Source organism: Carettochelys insculpta, chromosome 13, assembly GCF_033958435.1.
Source record: "Carettochelys insculpta isolate YL-2023 chromosome 13, ASM3395843v1, whole genome shotgun sequence".
In the NCBI taxonomy this organism is placed as follows: Eukaryota; Metazoa; Chordata; order Testudines; family Carettochelyidae; genus Carettochelys; species Carettochelys insculpta.
In genome coordinates, this window is record NC_134149.1 from 2,515,939 (window position 1) to 2,532,098 (window position 16,160).

General features: G+C 44.5%; 1 protein-coding gene across 3 annotated transcripts in view; it reads left to right on the forward strand.

Annotated features, from left to right (window-relative positions):
- The window catches only part of PLS3 (plastin 3), an 85,532-nt gene that overhangs the window by 46,636 nt on the left and 22,736 nt on the right, over positions 1–16,160 (forward strand). For all 3 annotated transcript variants that reach the window (XM_075007499.1, XM_075007496.1, XM_075007498.1), the window contains exons 2-3: positions 2,142–2,238; positions 9,627–9,713. In XM_075007499.1, the coding sequence (XP_074863600.1) occupies positions 9,647–9,713 (67 nt within the window). In that variant the 5' untranslated portion in view covers positions 2,142–2,238; positions 9,627–9,646. The remainder of the gene's footprint in view (positions 1–2,141; positions 2,239–9,626; positions 9,714–16,160) is intronic.

The following is a 16,160-nucleotide window of genomic DNA, read 5'->3' on the forward strand; positions in this document are numbered from 1 at the left end:
TTACTGCTTTATGTATGTGTATTCACATTTATATACTGATAAAGATTTTTGCAATCTGTCAGGGGATCCTTCCCCACTCCACACTTCGAGTGCAGAAAGTGGGGCCCCACAGACACTTGAAAACACCTTGCCCATAAACAGGCTTTACCTTAAAGCTTCCCAAGGTCACAGATTCCCTGGCCCTGCGGGTAGTTCGCTGTCACCACTGAGTGGGAAATGATACCCTTACCCCAAGATGACACACTCTCATGTCTTCACGTGTGGGGGTTACCCCAAGTTCTGAAACCTCCCTCAGGAGAGAGCTTGGACACAAAAACCTGTAATTCAGTAGTTGGCCATATGGTCTGTGGCAAAGACTCTTCATAGGCCACGGAAATCAGAGCAGTTGCTTACAACAGTGACAGAGAGGAAGCCGTGCTAGTCTATACAGTATCAAAACAAAAAGCAGTCAAGTAGCACTTTGAAGACTAGCAAAAGAGTTTATTAGGTGAGCTTTCGTGGGATAGGGTCTGGCTATGGTCTGAAGAAGTGGGTCTGTCCCACGAAAGCTCACCTAATAAACTCTTTTGCTAGTCTTCAAAGTGCTACTTGACTGCTTTTTGTTACAACAGTGATTTATTCACAAAACAAGAGAAAAGTAAACGACTTGCAAGCAGAGGAAAATATTCCCCTGGGATTCAATTTACAATTTACAGGGGGAAAATCTCAAGTCAAACAAGACAAGATTAAAAACAGCAGCCAACAACAAAACAAGGTAACAAGCTAACAGCCCATCCAAATTTAAAATAACTGGAAACCTGAACACATCTAACTATGCATTTCCCTTGTACTCACACCTCTTTGGGAGAGGTTTCCCTCTGTCTCTTTCTCTCTGCTGTCAGCAGAGACAAAACAACACATCCCCAATTGCAATTGTTTTCAGTTTAAACAGAATTTCTCCACTCCTATTGTCTCACCTGGATTTCAGCTTACCTCAGGAAGATTAGCCGCTTCCCTGCACTCATTCATGGCAGTCTACATACTTCCAGCATCTGATGAAGTGAGTCTGTGCTCACAAAAGCTCATGCTCAAAACTTTTCTGTTAGTTTATAAGGTGCCACAGGACCCTTCGTTGCTGTTACAGATCCAGACTAACACGGCCACCCCTCCGATACTAGTCTACATACTTGTTTCTTACGTGTGCTGAAAGCGTTTTTGTATGAATATAACCAACAGTTTGATTCGTTTGAATTACATTACGAGACAGGTGGTGGTGCTTGAGGGGTGCAAATTGTAGGGACAAAAAGTGGGGCCCAGCATAAAAAGCTTGCTCACCCCTGCTCTAGGCAACCTCATTGGATTTGAGTCTCCCTTGGTTGCTCCCTGACACTGTTCCACTCCATTCTCATCTGTTCACCTGTTGGGGTATGTCTGCACTGCAGTAAGAGACCTCTGGCGTGGTGTAGCATGGCACAGTTGCAGCAGGCCTGGGTTGGCTGAGTTGACCTGGGGCTGTGGGCCTGTGCAGTTGCAGTATGGGTGCTTGAACAGGAGACCATGAGGATCATGAGTCACAGAGCCTGGCCTCCAGCCTGAGCCTGAATAGCTACACCAGCTTTTAGCATAGGGGTGGGGAACTGCTTTTGGGTTGGGGGCCACTGACCCACAGAAACACCAGTTGGGGGCCACACAAGCCAAAAGAGGGAAAAAACCCACCACCTCTTCCACTGATGCGTCTCCTGACTGAGAAGCAGAAAAGGAGACGTTCCCCTCGTACGCTGACCTTGGAGCCCTGGGGAACTGGGCTTGTGTACTTTGGGCCCCTCTAGGCTCTGGCGTGAGGCCAGAAATGAAGGGTTCAGTGTGGGGGGAAAGGGCTGCTGGGGAGTGGGTTTGAAGTTAGTGTGGGAGCTGCCAGGGAAAGAGGGTACAGGAGCAGGCTGGATGGGCTGCACATCTGGGGAGTTATTTGGTACCAGTAGGAGATACTACTCACATATGTGCAGAGACAATGCATAAGCTCTCTAGGTCCTCCTGCTTTCGGGTGGAGTGTACTGCTGCGGCAGGAATAGTACTGTGTGTGCATGCTGCAGTTTGGGACCATGGTGCTTGATGGTATAGATGAGGCTTCACTAACTGAATCCTGTATCTTTCATTTGTAGACCCTGAAAGTGTTCTGCAGCACAAGTCTTCATCTGGCCCCAAGCTGCATCTGCACAGCCCTGACTGGGATATTGATCACAACAGAGGTGTAACTTGGTAAGTAGATGAGCTTGGTAACCAGGGACAGAAAAGGCTAACGTGGGGGTGAGGGGTGGGGAGGGGAGGGAGGAATGGGGGCGGGGGATGGCGTGGGGCATGGAGTGACCTCAATGGACAAAGCAGTGCACTGGGACAGTGGAGCTTGGTTTTAGTCCGACCTCAGCCATGTTCTGCCTCTGTGACTGTGCGCCAGTAGGCAGGGCACTGTGCCTCGGTTTCCCTGCTCCTAATTGGGGAATGGAGCCCCTTGGTTAACCTGCCCTGTGGTCTGTGGATAAAAAGTGCTGCACAAAAGCTAGATGTTGACTCTAGTTTGCTTGGAAATCTCGCATAAAGGCTTCTTTACTGCCTCATGCTCATGCCAGCTGCTGTGTCTGCTGCACTGAAGTACTCTGCATGAGCAGATTAGACAGACAGCTCTAACTCTGGTTAGCAGAGCCTTTCTTCTGGCTCTTCCTTGTCTCAGATAGGGGTGAGGGTTAAGATGAAAGGAGGGTACCTACTGTTTATGGGCTGTACAGCCCTTAGGAAGGCAACTGTTAGCACCTCTTAAGGTGAAGTAGCTAGGAATGGTCAGCATTGTATCTTTTGCCCACAGATGACCTTGCCTATCTATCTCATGGTAAAAATAACAACCCTCTCTCTACTGGGTATTAGTTACTGCTCTGTCAGAGGCAGGCTGTGGGCAGTGGAGACACACCTTCAAATGCTGAATGGTTTCCAAGCTGATATAGGGCCACTTCCAAACTGTGTCTTCATCTAGCCTCCCTCACTTGAGGGTCTAAAGGGCTGGCATTTCAAGTGCAATTGTCAGTCCCATACATTCTCTACAACTTGTCAGCTGCTTTTTACTGTGCATGGTCTTCATGCATTTAAGTGTGAAGTGTCCAGAAAAATAGCAGACCCTTTCTTTGTGCTTGGTTTTTTTTTTTGGTGTCTGCAGAACACCTCTCATATCTTCTGAGGCAGAAACGTGGCAGAGGGCGTGAGGGCCAAGGGACTCTCTCCAGTTGGTGGTTGTTTTGAAGGGATCCCACTGTATTCCACAGCACCAGCGGGATGAACTCGAGTGTCACGGGCAGCTTGTATGCTGTTTAGATAGTGTAGCTGAAAATACAAGGCAGGTGCTGATGATAGCCCTGAGACGCAGTGGGCATTCTGCTGACCTAATACAAAGAGGGTACAGCAGTTTTCCGTCCCTCTATCTTCAAAGCAAATACACCTAGCTCATGAAATGTGGGCTGAATTATGCCTTATGAAGCCATGTCCGTCAAAAGAGCAAGTTCCTATAGAGTTCTTTGGGACTATGGTGGAACAGGTAAAAATACACTTCCAGTCAAATGATTTTAAAAACTTCTGAAAGAAGCTGTGTGCAACCTGAATGGAACTTGCGGGGCTGCTGCCAGATCACTGTCAAGACAGAGATTTTAACTTGACAAGGAAGCTCGGAGATGGGTGCAGCACTTAAAGCATTGTTTTTGAAAGCTACCTTTTGTTGATGGAATAATCGCTTCAGATGTAGTTTTACTGGTTTATAGGTGCCATCCTGAGCATTAAAGCTGTGCAAACAATCAAGACTGGAGCAGAGAATTTATTTACCATTGTTGTAACAACACCAGGTGTTGGTAGCAAACTAAACAAAAAGAATTACAAATTTTCCCTCTCATTCCCTTTTCAAGTACCTAAACGTGCCCTCTACTCCTTACACATTCCCACTTGTCAGCACATGTATAAAGGCAACCTATTACTCAATATTCATGTCATTTTCTTTGTTGCCAAAAGACCATGGAAATGATGTTTCTCCTGAAATGTCAGTGATGTGGCTGGTATTCAGTAGTGCATATGCACAGAGTAAACTGACACAAGTGAGTAGCTGTCACTCACATGCAACTCACTGCAATGATAGTATAGGTTGTACCTCTCATCTGTCCCTGTCTGTTCCATCAACATCCATGGTCTAGCATGATTTTAATTACATGGATGTCCACTTATCACGCTTGTGGCCAAGGTTTTTGTGGTCCCATAAGTTTTGTTTACAGTCACCATTCCTTAGTCTCTGTGTTCTGTGCTGCTGTTTAATTCTAATTTACCCATAAAATTTTATAAGGGCCCACTAAGCAATGGAAGTGTTGGCAACGTGCGAGACAATATTCATCTCCAGTGGTTCGGCAAATTCTCTGTTTCAACATCAGTCAGACCCTGAGGGTGCCAGACTAGGGAGGTTCAACCTTTAGCTAAAATATTTTCATTTAGATTTAAGATGTCAAAATTATTCTTGAATACTAGGGTGGTTACACTGAGAGCTTTGTAAAGGGGTTTTTAAGGGAAATCTTAGTAGAAGTTTACGGTAGTCGAGCTGTGCAGATAACAGGACCTGGAGAAGAAAAGGAAAAGTAAACGATGGTAATTTAATGTAGGAAGTTCCATAAATCTGGAGTAATTTACAAGAGACCCTCTGTATAAGCAAAATAAAGCCTGAAGTTCTTTCAAGCACTAAATCTGAGCCATATACTCTGTTTGCTTCCTTAAGTTCAAAATTCACTTTCTGCTGAAGCTCCTATTGCTTTAACGAGTGCACTCAAACATACCAATTTCCTGGCTGTGCTTGCAGCTGAATGACCTTGTAGTGGTGTTCATACAACTTCAGCTACATGTGTAAACAGCACATCCAGGAATATACTAAAAAATTGCGCTTCAGACCAATCGGAGGCAAACCTCTATTGGGCGCAGTGCAGGTGAAACGCTGCCAGCCCTCCTGTTTACCGTGAGAAATGACTCCCAGTCTGTGGGGAAACTCAAGGAACAGGAGTGGTTTGATTACCAAATGAAATCTTAGTGTGCAGACTAGACAGCTAGTGAGTCACAGACTAATGGGCTTCACACAGCTTACATGCATTGAACTGCCCATTGGCAAACCATCACTTCACTGCCTCTTTGGCTTTTCTATTAAAGCTCAAATATGGGGGAGACAGTATAATGCAGGAAATACGCGGACTATGTAATATAGTGTGGAAAGAAGGGAAGGTGCTAAAGGAATGGACTCAATCTGTGCTAGTGACAATACAGGAGAAAGGAAGCATATTGGAGTGCAAGAACTACAAAACAATTGCCCTAGCAAGTCATCTAGGCAAGGTGTTTATGATATTGACAGAGAGACTGAGATTGCAGATAGAAGAACATCTAGCAGATGAGCAAGCATGGTTCTGGAAAGATAGAAGTATCATACAGCATTTATTGGCACTAAGACTGATAGCGGCGAAAAGAACATTTACAATTGTTTTGTCAATTTTCAGAAGGCATTTGACGGTATAGATCAGAAAGTGACTTGGGTGGTGTTGGAGTTGTATGGTGTAGATAGTAGACTGATATGGTTGTTGAAGGATATCAACAGCAATGCAGAGGCAGTGGTGAGAATGTGCAGAGAGTGGGGAAGTTGCTTTAGAAAGAGTAGAGGTACCAGACAAGGAGATCTGATATCTCCTGAGTATCTTCTTCACGCACCTGGAGAGAGTGATGGACAAGATCAAGGAGGAGGTAGAAGGGGTATACATGTGTGGCATGAGAATTAATAACTTGAGGTTCACGCATGATACGGTTACCATTGAGGAAGATGAAGAGAAGCTAGTGAGAATGGTGCAGGTGCTAAATGAGGACGGGAAGCAGTACGGACTGTTTATGAACATCAGTAAAACGAAGACAATGGTATTTGGAGGTAAGGAAATAGGAAGATCAATGTAGACAGGATTGAACATAGAGAAGTTCACGTATCTGTGGAGCAACATGACATATGGTATAGATGGTAAGAAGGAACTAGCAACTGGAATAGTGAAAGCAAGAGCGAGTTTGAAAGTGATGGATAAGATCTGGAAAAGCAAAGAGATTATCTTAGGAATGACGCAGAGCATCTTGAAAGTATGTGTATTCAGCACGCATGTTGTGTGGATGTGAGACATGGGTGATAACGAAAGATTTGAAGAGAATGATATTGGCATTTGAGAAGAGTTCTGAAAGAAAGATCCTGAGAATAGGATGGACTTAGATGGTCACCAATGAGGAATTATATAGGAAAATACAGAAAGAGAACCTGCTGCAGAAAGTTATACAACAGAAGCTACAGCTATTTGGGTATATTTGCAGAATGAACTACGAGCAAAAAGTCAAGACCCTGGTATTCAACATAATGGACTGTTTGAATAGGAGAGGAAGCCCCCCACAGAAAATGAGTAGGTGATACACTAGATTGTCGTGGAGCTAGTCTACAGAAACCAAGTCACTCCGCACTGGACAGGGAAGGATGGAAGAATCTACTGAGGGAGGCATCGGACACCAACAGATGCTGAGCCTATGGCTGTTGATGGTGATGTCTGGATGACATCTTGCCATAACATTTATTCCCATCACTGCACTGTTTTTTTCCTCTATTTCCTATAAGCCAGTTACTGATCTCACTGTTTCGTTCAATGTAAAGTGGCATCAGGATAAGGCTTGTAGTGATGCCGTAGTTTAGGGACTGTCAGCCTATGACTATCATATTGTTAGGGGGTTTTTTTGGCTTTTTTTTGTTTTTTAAATAAATGAGCAGAAATAAAATTCCACCTTCAAGGACTCTGCTGAAAGCTAGCTAGTTAACAAGTTGTTCCCCTGCAGTGTGTGTTACAGTAAAGCAGTGGTGACTAGCTCCTAGTTTGTTTTGTTTTTTCACTGAGGTCTGCCTCTGCCCAATCTTTCTTTGGCTTGTTGTTTTATCTAGTTATTTTATCCTCTCCGAAGTACACAGTGTCACAATGTAAAACTTCATATGTACAGCCTCAGGCAAAGATATATTCTGAACTTCAGAATCCCAATGAGCCCTGGTTTAGAACAGTGTTTCTTAACCTGTTCCGCAGAACGCTGTTAGTGAACAACTCGCAGGTGTGTCATGAGCATTTGGAAAAATAATTGAAAGTTTTTGGTATCATACACTGATGATACTTATTTTGTTATTAAAACCAGGTACAATGCTGCTACTTCATCGCTGTGATGCCTGATTAAATTACTTCATTGTGGTTTTGCTGTACATGTTGCTGGTTTTCTGATTTGTGGGTTTTTTTTGTTGGGTGGGGCGGGGAGCGGACAACACTTTTTTTGTTATGAAAATTTTCATAGGTATGCTGCATAGGAATGTTGTTTGGTGTTCCGTGGTGTCAGAAAGCTTAAACGCTGGTTTAGAACAGCTCCCGTCAACAAATGAAGCTTGCAGATCAGAGTGCATGCACAGGCTTATAGAGTGATATGGTGCTAAAACAGAGTACAGCATTCGTCTTTGCCCACCTACAAAATATAGACTGAACCACGCCCCCCCCACCCTGCATCTCAAGGGGCTGCTCCACTCAATGGGGGAGGAACTGTTTTGAGTTGATTTTTCCAGTGGGTCCCATTCAAAGCTGCCCTGTCTCGTCCCCATGAACAGATGCCCTGTCTTGTCCCCTGTGGTACAGTCTCGTGTGCCCTCGTGGGCAGGATTAAAGCAGAGATACCGTAAAGTTGTGCCTAGGTTGCTGGCTCCTGGAGGCAGTGAAAATCTCAAAATCTTGGCTCTCATTGACTGTAAAACCTGCCCCACCTCTGATCGTTATAAATATTTACCCAGTTTAGAGGAGACTGCATAGTCTGGCAGAAGGTCTGACATATGTTCCTACCCTGGGATTGCAGTGAGGTGTTGGGTGCCCACTTTGCTGTTGGTGTCAGCAGGGCCCTCTCCCACCAGTGACTTATTCTGGGGTGCCTGAAGGCAGCGTGGTCTCTTCTCTCAGCTGCGTACCTGTCCTATTGAAGACTAAGTATTGTTGGCTGGGAAGGAAACGGAATTTGGCTTGTCTCAGAGTGGTGATGTGTGGGCTCTGCTGCTTCGCCTCCATGGGGGATCCAGAGCAAAGGGGATGCTGTGGGTATGTTTACATTGCAATTAAATGGACATTGGGTCAGATGGCTTGGGCGTGTGGGTCTAAGGCTACTGGGCTGTTTAATTGCTGCATAGGCAGTTTGAGGGGCTCTAGGATCCTTCTCTTTCCTGGGGTTTCAGAATTTAAGCGCAAGCCTGGATAATTATACAGCAACTAAACAGCCCCCTAAGCCAAAGGTAGCTGACCCAGGATGCTTATTGTGTTGGCACAGAATGTGTGTGCTGGGCCTATGACTGTCATTGCCTGGGCTCGTCCTTTGTGTGTTACTCCATAAATTTCAGGGGAGAAGGGCAGAGGAGGGGATCGACTGCAGTCTGGCTTCCATCCTACACATGCAGCGAGATCCATTGTTTCAGTCAAGCCCTTAGGTACAATCGCATTTGCTCTGATCCTACTGACAGAGACCAAAAACTACAAGAGCTCTACCAAATATTCATAAACCTGAATTACCCACCAGGAGAAATAAAAAAAACAAATTGACAGGGCCAGGTGAATACCCAGAAATCAGCTACTTCAAGATAGGCCCATAAAAACCAACAACAGAACACCACTGGTCATTACCTACAGCTCCCAACTCAAACCACTGCAGCACATCATTAAAGTTCTTGGAGAGACACTCTTTCACTCTGTGCTTCTGAAGTGCACCAGGGCAGACGAACTGTTAGCAGTCTGAATAAAGTGCCAGTTAGTTTCCATCTGCTCATATGTTAAGCATGTTACAAAGATCTGGTCCTTCTGTAGGTTGGCCCCTGTCTATGCCTTGCCATGCTGCTGAGAGGCCTGAGTCAGTGGGAATAAGCCCATGGTTCATCCATTCCTCCTCAGGATGCTGACTGCTAACAATAACTGATGCTTTTACAAAGAGAAAATGCCCTCTCTTTGAAAGCAGTTTTTGTTGTTTGTTTGTGCAGCTGTTAACACTGACGGGTTCTTTTTGGTGAAAGAAATTGGGGCCTTTTCTGGGGTCTTTATATCATTTTTTTGTTTTGCCAAAACTCAGCTTTTGGTAAATGAAAAATTGTGATAGCAATTTAATAATATGTTGAATTGTTAGTTAAACGTTGAAGAAAATATATTTTCGAATTGTACTGGTAAGAGGGAAGGAACGTAGTTTGTTCTTGTGTCAGGTGACTTGAGATTCCTCAAACAGCTCTGAGTATGATACACACCTGTGCAACATGAAGAGCAGTTGCAGCATGGGCTGCCTAGTACAACGAGCACACAGGTAAATATTAACAAGGCCAACAGGGCTGTGCAGCTCTTTCCATCTATGCTCAATAGCTGGTTATTTTGCTGCCTATTCCACCTATGTAAGATCTGCTGTGATAAGTGTTTGGAAGAATGGCCTTGGCTGCATGCAGCGTCTTTTGCAGCATAACTGCTGGAATCAAATGCCTATGAACATAGCTCTTTTATTTCATTATGTCTCTTCCTTCCTTGTAGGTGCTTATTAAGTTTGTGAGATGGCCAGCACCACGCAGATCTCCAAAGATGAATTGGAAGAACTGAGAGAGGCCTTTGCCAAAGTTGGTAAGTGGCTCTTACTTGTTTTGGCGCAACAGGTGGCTTATAGAGCTGAGATCCTGTCACCAGGATTGCAGCTGCACACTCAGAACCACCAACACGAACTGATGGGTTTGTTCTCTTTCTGACAGCAGTGCCAAGAAAGGAGGTTATTGGTGTCATTGTAGTGCCTTGCACTTGTCTGTTCATGTTTAACAGCATCCTCCATGGTGTCATGGGCCAGCCATTGGAATACACTGCACAAATATGCACAGTCTGTTCCTTGGGCTGTCCTGTCTTAGCCAGCAGGTGCACAGCTGCCTCTTCCCTTCTTGACCAGTTTCTTAGTTATCTCCAGATGCCAATGGAGGTGGAATTCTCAAAACAAACTGTATTTATGGCACTTGGCCTGGGTGATGTCTTAGCATTTTAGGTCTCCCATGTGCCGTAGCCAGTCTCTCAAGTGTTTTCTATGTACAGCACTGATTCTCCTGAGCAGACTAAAACAAGGGGGCATAGCAGAACTGGTAGGAGGTGTCCCTAGTAACCACCTAGATTAGTTCCAGCCAAAATCCCTCAACATCTGCCAGGAGGCTTTGTCATCTGAGCAGGGTCCATCACAACCTGCCTGTTCCAGGATAGGCAACTTTGCAAAGCCACTCCTCCTGCAGGAAAGCATTCCTGTGAGCATGCTTCCATTCCAGCATCTTTGCTCCTCCCTGGCTCTCCCTCGCTCCACAATTGTTAGAAGATGGTTGTGTTGCTGCTGTCGTTCTGTCTTAAGAGGACAAGTGAGGAATGAGATTTTTAGAAAGCAGGGTGTCAATGGTCTTTAGGGTCAGGTCTGGAAGGAGAGCTGCCAATGCAACTTTGTTAGGGTTACATTAGTCTATAGAGATCTACGGCACTGTGGCAATGAACTGGGAACATGAGGGGGTCTGAGTCTACTCTTTCTGGTTAAAAAGTAACTTGTAAATTTTTAAAAACATCAGTGTTATCTTTGGGCAATTGCAATAAAGATAATTAGGAGCTTGTTCTCTAGTAGATGCCTTTCATTCTTACTTAGCTCTCTTCTAGCCAGATTGTTTGTGTAACATACTTGACAATCTTATTTTAACAATGGAAATGTGTGAAGCTATCTGAAATGTTTTGACCTTCCTGGGTGTTTTTTTTTTTTCCTTAGTCTAAATCACAGCCGTATTTTTGCCTCAGGATATGACTTGTTTTCTGGGAATCTTTCTTCAGTTTTTTTAACAAGGGTGAAGGTATTGGAAACTTAACTCTCTGTTGACAAAGAAACCTCCCCCCCCCCCGCTTTTTTTTTTCTTACCATGGAGATTCTACCTAAGATCTTTGGACACGATTGACCATGACGGGGGTGTCTGTCTGTCTCAGGAGGGAAAGAGGAGGAATTCCATGGAATGATAATTCTCGCTGAGGTTTTGATACTTTGCTTCATTTTCAGGATGCTAATAAAGTCAAATAGTATTTTGTGTCAGAACCACTTCGATTATAGCATGTAGCAAATTGCTGTTCCATTTCAATGGACTTCCATTTATAGTCTTGATGACACTAGCCAGGGATGGGCTCACCTGGGCTGAGGCGGGTTTTTGATAGCCTTTTGCTCTTGAGATGTCCTGGGTACAGTATTGAGCAAAGGTAATATCTGACGCTCTCTTCGCTTGTCCAACTTCTCTGTTTTGCTGCGTTGGCACCTCATAGCAGCTTATGTGCTAGGCTGACTGCCCTTTCTGTTTTCATGTAACTGTCTTAACTTTCCAAATCAGCAGCTTTCAGAGCTCCCTTTTATGGCAGAAGGCACATTGGTGGTCACCCCTTTGCTCAGTTGCTGTTTGTTTGTCTAAAGCTTGGTCTGCCATAGAAAATTAGGTCAGCATAACTACATTTCTCACAGGTGCAAAAAATCCATCTCCCTAGAAGTGCAGTTAAACTGACCTAAGTGCTTACGTAGGCAGCACTAGGCTGAGGGAAGAATTCTTCTGCTGACCTAGTTGCTGCATCTTGTGGAGGTGGATTACCTTTGCCAATGGGAGAACGCCTTCTCTCAGTATAGGTAGTGCCTACACTGAATTGCTACTGCAGAGCAGCTGTGCCATTGTTGCCTTTTAAGTGTAGCTGATGACTTAGCTTCAGTCCTGCTGGTGCATGGTATAGATCTTGCTTTGCCATAAAGGGAACAGCTTGGAAAGGTTATCCAGGAACTTGGCAGGTGGTATTAATATGGCTGGTCTGGTGAACTGGCTTTATCCACAATTAAAAGGACTCACAACCTGGCCAGCATCACTGTGCACAACGGTTATTGCTATTTCTTCCTTGCTCTTCAGACCTGTCAGTGTCATGAGCACCTTTGTGTATGCATGCCATCTGCAAAGCCACCATGGTGGCTGTGCTCCACCTCTTGCTGCTGTGCAGTCAAATGGCAAAGGAGCTCAGAGAGCAGGCAGAGGAGAGCTGTGGCTAGTTTGGAATGTTAAAATAAAATGGAGGTAGCTGCAGCATGGCCAAGCAGTCCTACAAAAACAGGAGCTGCCATTGGGAGTGGGGTGGGAGGATGGAGGTGAGCAACAGTTGTAAAGTGACAAGTGGCTGAAAGTGCAACCTTTAAAATGGCACCCTTATAAAGATGTGCTCATAATGCAATCACATATGGTAATAACTCAACTCAATTTGCGCTCCCCTGGCTGGCTGCATCCGCATTTTAAGTGGTGCACAGTTCTTGGAACTTTTTTCCAAATCTCAAATAAGTACAGTCTCATTGTAACGTCATATTCTTTTATCACTCTATACTTGTTTACAAAGGAACTTTTTCTTTTGCCCGTCAAGGAGATTAGGTATAAAACAAAATCTGTAAATCTGTTCAACTTCCTTTCTTTTTATTTCTTGTACTTCTATACCAGTTATGGCCCTCCCACTTGGAAACATCAAGGACTTAACATTTCTAATTTACTTAAACGCTTTTTGCTTGCTTCGGCAAGGCAATAAAATAATGCTCCAGACAGTCAATTTAAAGCAAATAAGAGGATTTGTGATCCTGAAGGAGTTTGTCACGCCAAGAGCATATACCCTTAAAAGGAAATGTGTGGGTTACTTTCCCCTCTTGCATCCTGTTATTTAAGCTATTTTTAAGTTTTTGTCTGGAGAAGGCTGAGCCAGAGCTGAAGTGGCTTTGATTTTTTTGCTTGCGGTTTTGTTGCACCACCTGCACATGGGCAGTCTGATGCCATATATCATTCCAGTGACCTTTTGTGGGTCCAGTGTGCTGGCATGCCTACGTTTTTCAGGAGACATAGGAAACTTTGGATGAGCTGTAGTTTCCTTTCCATCAAAGTGTAATGATTGCCCTCTGAAGTTTGCCTGTTAAAACAATTTTGTATTTGCTTCCACTTGTAGGCCTGGCTTTTCTGGTGCCCAAATATTTGTTCCAGAGCAAGCTTTCAATCTTGGTACCGTCAGCCAGTGAATAGCCTTTTCGAAATCTATTTCACTTCTCTAATAATCACCCGGTGTCAAGACAACCTCCTGTCTAATGAAAACAAAAAGCAGTCAAGTAGCACTTTAAAGACTAGCAAAATAGTTTATTAGGTGAGCTTTCGTGGGACAGACCCACTTCTTCAGACCATAGCCAGACCAGAACAGACTCAATATTTAAGGCACAGAGAACCAAAAACAGTAAGCAAGGAGGACAAATCAGAAAAAGATAATCAAGGTGAGCAAATCAGAGAGTGGAGGGGTGGGGGGGAAGATCAAGAATTAGATTGAGTTAAGGCCAAATAATAGAATGCATCAGATAGGAGTAGGAATGTTTTGGGTTGGGAGCCACTGAACCACAGAAAAAATCAGTTGGGGGGAGGGGGAGGGCGCATGCAAGTAAGACGTGCCACCCCCCAAAAACACCAACCTATAGAAGAGGCCCCTGACTGATAATGGAGAAAAAAATTATGCTTAGGAAATGAGTTTTTGTGGGTAAGACACACTTCATTAGATTCATCCCATGGAAGCTCATTACCTAACAAATAAAAATGTTAGCCTTTAAGGTGCTGCAGGACTGCTTTACATTTTGTGAGTGCCTTTGCAGAGTAGTGAATTTTTTTTTCTGGGGTTTTGATCAGACTATTAACTTGTGCAGGCAGGAGATCCTGGTACATCAGTGTAACTCCAGTCAAACTAAGCAGAACAGGGGATAAGATTAAATAAATCTAATGTGTAAGTTAAACAGGGACCTTGGAGTTTATTGTCATGATGTTAGTCCACACAAGTGGAGTGCAAACTGTGGTGTGCTGTAGCGTGATGTCCACTAACTGGCCTGCCTGACCCTGCCGGTAACTACAACAAATTCCCTGGTGTGTGTTAACGTGTACTCTTTGAAATGGAACTCACCCAGCACTTTGGAAGGGACAGCATGCACCTGTTGTATCCATGTGTGCCAGTTAATGAGCAACATGCTGGTGCCGCCTAAGTTTACACTCCCCTGGCTGCATGGACAAGCCTGCAGAGTGTTGTTGGGGTTGTGCTGCTATGGTGGTTGTGCTCAGTGGTGATGTGGTGTTGGTCAGTATGTAAAAAGTCTGAGGCTGAAACAAAAGGGAAGAACTTTGAAAAGGGCCCAAGTTCTTTTTTTTTCCCCAAGTGGCTGTGAGGGGCCTAGACTCCTGGGTCCAGCCTTGGCTGCTAAGAAGGCTCTGTCAGTGGGGGAGGCAGCAGGAAGAATGGAGCCTTTCCCCATTGACTGCCCTGTTAAAGCCTTTCCCCTCTGTAGTGAGAAGCTCAAGCAGACTTTCCACGCTGCCTTCCATAGATCAGAGCCATTCCTCAACCAGTGTTGCTGTTGGTTGTGGTGTATGGGCGTTGTATGCTGTGTGTACATGTCACTGCTGCTAGTGGTAGTATAGACGTAGCCCCAGTTTGTGTATTCAGCAATTAAACCCTTGCCGCTAGCTGACTGGTCTGTGTCAGCTGCCTCATGCTTGGGGGGCTCAGGCTGTTGGAGCTGTTAAATTGTGGTGTAGGCATTTAGGACCCTTTCTACTCACAGGCCCAAATGTCTACACCACAGTTTCACTGCCCCACAGCCTGAGCTCCTTGAATCAGGGTCAGCTGACCCAGGCCTGGTCTGTGTATCTCGTCATTGTGTAGATGTTCCCTTAGCCTCTGGCTGTCTGCTTGCCAGATCAGGAGGACTTCTCAGTCAATTCATCATCCATTTTTTTCCCATAAATGTTCTGAAAACCCATTAATTGCATGTGCCATTGGGTTTGCTTGAAATGACCGGCCAGTTATGATATGGTTGGTGATCATAAGTACAATTATTTTTCAATAAACAAATATTTGATTTCTTTTGCTATAGTTTTTTGATCTTCAAGAAATCCTCAAGTAAATGGTTATCAGGAGTGTGAGGAATTATTTTTAGCGAATAGTTTAAATTATGAGCTAGTGAGCTGAAATGTCTTTATTAAGAGACTAGCTTAAAGTAACATTGTATGTCTGTGATCTTTGCCTTTTGGGATAAAGTTGCTGAGCTGAATAAATTGTTTGCCAAGAGCTGGTGAGCCAAGAACTACAGCTGAAGCTGTATATGATGTATCTGCATCAAGTTGCCTTTTTTATTGTTCTTGTTATGTTGTCCTGTGATTCTGAAATCAAGGAAGCTTCACGGCATGCACACACACTCTTGTCTCATCCTTCACTGGAGAATGAGTTGTTGCTTACTGAAAATGTCTTTACTGTACTTGTGAGAGCAGAACTGTCTTTTTCCGTTTTTGAGGGCAAATCTAGTATCATTTGAAAGACCTGAAAAGATTGTATAGATTGGATGGGCTTTCAAAGGAGCAAACCAGGGCTTTAGAAAGCAAAAACTCAGTTGTGGCCCAGTCTTTGCTTATGATTTCTCCTTTAACTGTGAAAATGGAGGTTTACATTCTGATCTGCAAGAAATTCAGGGGAAAGTATAGTGAATTGACCACTTGCAGCATTCCTGAAGCAGTGTTCCCCTAACTTTCCAGCCATGTATGGAACAAGTTTTGCTATGTGCACACAGACATATGCAGATGTGCAGCAGCAGGAGAAACGTGTAGGTGCTGGCACTAACTGGCCTGTTGTTGGCTGTGGGTGCTCTATTAATCAGCTGGGCAGCATTTGAATTGCTCCTGGGTAGCCCCACAAGTACATAGTTTACAGAGAACACTGCACTGGAATGGTAGGTACCTTTAGGGGAGAGGACTGGCTAGACCTCTTATGTAGGTATAAGCCCCAAATAGCCTTTAATGCCAGCTGGCACTTTCTCCTCCAGGATGCCAGGAGAGGATCCAAAGCATCCGGCCAGTACTGAAGGTTGGCTGGCCTCTTTCCTGAGCTCTGGGGTTGGGGATTTTGGAAGTAAAACTTCCTCAGTACCTTCCACCCATGTGAAATCCCGTTTGTCATCAGTCCCAGGAAACCTCTGGGTAAACACAAATG